At 40.6% G+C, this 3,430-nt stretch overlaps 1 protein-coding gene across 1 annotated transcript; it reads right to left on the bottom strand.

The window, feature by feature from the left end:
* On the bottom strand, positions 1-946 carry LOC105311290 (V(D)J recombination-activating protein 2-like). Its single transcript, XM_011387276.2, has one exon. The coding sequence runs from the start codon at positions 874-876 to the stop codon at positions 1-3; it is 876 nt and encodes a 291-aa protein (XP_011385578.1). The 5' UTR covers positions 877-946.
* Between the last annotated feature and the right edge of the window lie 2,484 nt (positions 947-3,430).

Genomic DNA, 3,430 nt, shown 5'->3' with positions numbered 1-3,430 from the left:
TCAAGAGACGATATTGCAGACCATTCTTTTCTGATTTTCAAGCTGATAGCCACCCACAATAACAAATTCATCCTTATTTGTTTGAGTCAGGATTGCACTGGAGACAGAGATTCCTCCTGGTAAAACTGTGCAGTTCACAGCTGGGCTACCCAAGGGGAGATCGACCCTTATTCTATATAGGTTGGCAGGGCGGACATTATTGGCAAGTGAATGCCCTCCTAAAATATAAATGGTATCATTTCTGGCAATGGAGACATGAAAAGACAGCCCATCCTGAAGTTCTGGAAGAATGTACGCCGTAGAGCACCCAAATTCGAAATCCAGCAGGAAAACATGGGGCAGGCAGTCAGCTACGCTGTTCCATTTTTCTGTGGTTCTTTGAGCAGATGGTATGTATGCTCGTCCTCCAAAGAGAACACCCACACTCTTTCCCCGGCTATACACCACGTCGATGGAATGACCATATCTGGCTTCAGGGACATCTCCTACCAGGTCTTTCTCAGTGCAGCGAAAGGTAACTTTTTTGTTGGTCTTACACACAATAGACATGACATAAATTTTATTTGAAAGCTCATTGTTTGGTGTTTTCCCTCCATGGATAATGTATTGATACTTTTCAGGCTCTACGCTGCCTTTGAACATGCAAGTGGCTGGGTAGCGAAGAGGAGGAAGGTAGCAGGAATCCTTAGAGAAAACTGTAGGCTTCAGTTTGAGTTGGTTATGCTTCACATCAAAATGGAATACTCCAGTAGGGCAGGACCTCTTGGGCCAGCCTTTTTGGCCAAAGAAGAAAAGTTGGCCATCAAAATTCATCAGTGAGAAGCCCGGTTGAATTAAGGCTATGTTATTACTGACTGTTATCATCTGTAGTGACATATTTTCTGATCGTTGCTGTGTAGATCTTTTACCTGAAAGAATTATTAAAAAAAAAAATTGACTTACTATATCTCTTCTTATATATCATTGTGTTTGAAACATACAGAAAGCATGTTTCAAAAAAAAGTTATCCTCCAAGCCTGCAGTGGGACTGAATTAGCAAAATCCAGGCGCCTTGGTAAGCAAAGAGCCACAGAACCTTCTTGTCTAACGCAATCCAAGCAGCTGGGGCACGTTTTAGACAAGGACTATCCTCCCTTAGATTTCTGGGAGTTGTAGTCCTTTTTCCTTAAAGGACTCACCACTTGTCATCAGAAAGAACTACATTGCCTAGGAATCCATCCTCCATGGGATGTGTGGCTACGATAGTTTGTCTTTGTTGCTCCAGGAAGGGAGACTCCTAGGATGTCTCTGAATAAAGACGCCAGAAGTGCCAAGTGACTAGATGGGAGCCAAGCCGAAAAACTAGGGACTGGGAGGTGAGAGCGGCGGACGCAGACCCAACATCCGGGTTGCGGGGAGGCTGCAGCAGCTGGAGGGGCTTCAGGCAGCCCTCTACCCAGGTGTGGCCAGTGCTTCTCCCGGGGACTCTCAGACTGGTGACCTAGTAGGAAGCACAACCGCTTCTAGCTAGAGTCGGGTTGCCTGGAAACCGCAGCTGGAAGGACGCCGGGCCTAGTGTGGTTGCAGACTCCTGCCTGGACGCTGTGGAGCTCCGCTCAGAATTGCTGGGGCGCGGGGTTAAGGGGGGAACCGAGGTTTAAAATAGCCGCAACTATTCTGCAGAACCGAAAGATCCAGTCTCGAAATATCTGGAGTGCAGGGGAGAAATTACTTGATAATGATTTTTTTACCACTCCTATATTTAGTCTTGAAAATACAGTAAATAAACTCTAGCGAGTGCCACATGAAAGGCCCTTTGTTTGCTCAACTGCTTTTGCTCTCGTTCATAAGGTTCTTTTAGGGAAGCAGAAGAGATTCATAAACACCTCTCTTTCTTCCTCTTTCTCCTTATTCCTCCCTCTCGTTCCTTTCCTCTCCCTCTCACTTCTTTGCACTCTCTCCCTTTAGGAAAATAGAGTTAGTGGCTATTATTTCAGGCTCTTTCCAGCCCCCCAAATTTGAAGTAATTCTTTAGTAACTGTAGTAAGCAGGCATTAAGCAAACAGGTGTCAGAATTACTCAGGATTTAATATTTATATTATAATATTTTTTAAGAAGGTGTTTACTAGATGAAGTAAGCTTGATAAAGTTTTACTTTTATTATCACCTACCTTAGAGAGATGTCATGAGCCTTAATGATAAACTCCCTCTTTGCAGAGTGAAGTCCTAGGCACCAAAGATTAAAAGAAACAAAATAGCACATATTCTCTGACTTTTAAGAGTAAATTGTTACTATGCTTCAAAAATAGTATAAAACAGTGGCTGAGTATAGACTCTGAAAGCTGATTGGCTGTATTTAAATCCTGGTTGTTACTTACTGACTACATAAATTTGGGCAAGTAATTTAATCTCTCTCTGCCTCAGTTACCTCATCTGTAAAATAAGATAATGATTTTACTTTATAGGTTGATGTAAGTGATGGTTAGTAAATTAACGCATGTAAAGAAACGACTTAGCACAGGGCTAAATAAGTGATAGTTTTTATGATTATGCTTGAACTTATCAAAAGTAAGGTTGTTAATACACAATACCTGCCAGTCACGGCAGATGATTTTTATAATGTTGGAGACTCTTAGGCTTTAGGATCTGGGAATCTGGTCAGTGGGTATGGATTAATAATTTTTTAGAATAATGAGAATTGGATAAATATATACAACAGAGGTGCTGGTGGTGATTTAAATAACAGGAAATATTTAATTCTTTTTGTTACCCTTTCTGAAGGGTAACAAATTAAATATGCAGACTCTGAAGTTGAAGTGTCTGAGTCCAAATCTGGGCTCTAAAGCTTAGTTGCTGTGTAACTATCTTGGGCAAGTTATTTTCTCTTTGTTCTTTTCTGTAAAATGGGGATACTATTAGTACTTATTCATTGGTTATTTTGAAGAATAAATGGAAAAACTCATGTAAATCACATAGCACAGAAATATCCCATAAATGTTAGTTGATACTGCAAAGTTTCCTTGGACCACTTAGGATCTATAGGCAGTGTAATGAGGTGTTGGTGGGGCTTTTCTCTTTGAAGCACTTCTGTCGATCAAGTGTAATTAATTCCTACTATTCTCTTCTACTTATTAGTTTTAGTTTGGGAGATTTCTCAAAGAGTGGTATTTTAATAATCATCTTGTAGATTATTAAACCAAGTGAAAAATGGTGAATGAGACAGACCATTACTAAAATTATGAAAGCAAGCCTGTCTCCTCGTCAGACCATAGTGGTATGTAGGTTCAGTGTAACTTGCCTTGCTTATGAAATAACGTGGGCAAGTGTTTTCTTTATTCATGGCCTATCCATGTATACATAAGAGAACGCGTCTGTGCAACTAAGAAAATGCTCTCTATAGGAACTAAAAGGAAATACTATTGACCCTAAATTCAGTAAATGAAAACCATAA

This window comes from Pteropus vampyrus, unplaced genomic scaffold, assembly GCF_000151845.1.
Source record: "Pteropus vampyrus isolate Shadow unplaced genomic scaffold, Pvam_2.0 Scaffold1000002917, whole genome shotgun sequence".
NCBI lineage: Eukaryota > Metazoa > Chordata > Mammalia > Chiroptera > Pteropodidae > Pteropus > Pteropus vampyrus.
The sequence above is the reverse complement of the archived record's forward strand: the minus strand, read 5'-3'. Positions and strand labels throughout refer to the sequence as shown.

Bases quoted from the DNA above. Each gene is read 5' to 3' on its own strand.
- LOC105311290 (XM_011387276.2), bottom strand. From the start codon at position 876: ATGTCACTACAGATGATAACAGTCAGTAATAACATAGCCTTAATTCAA.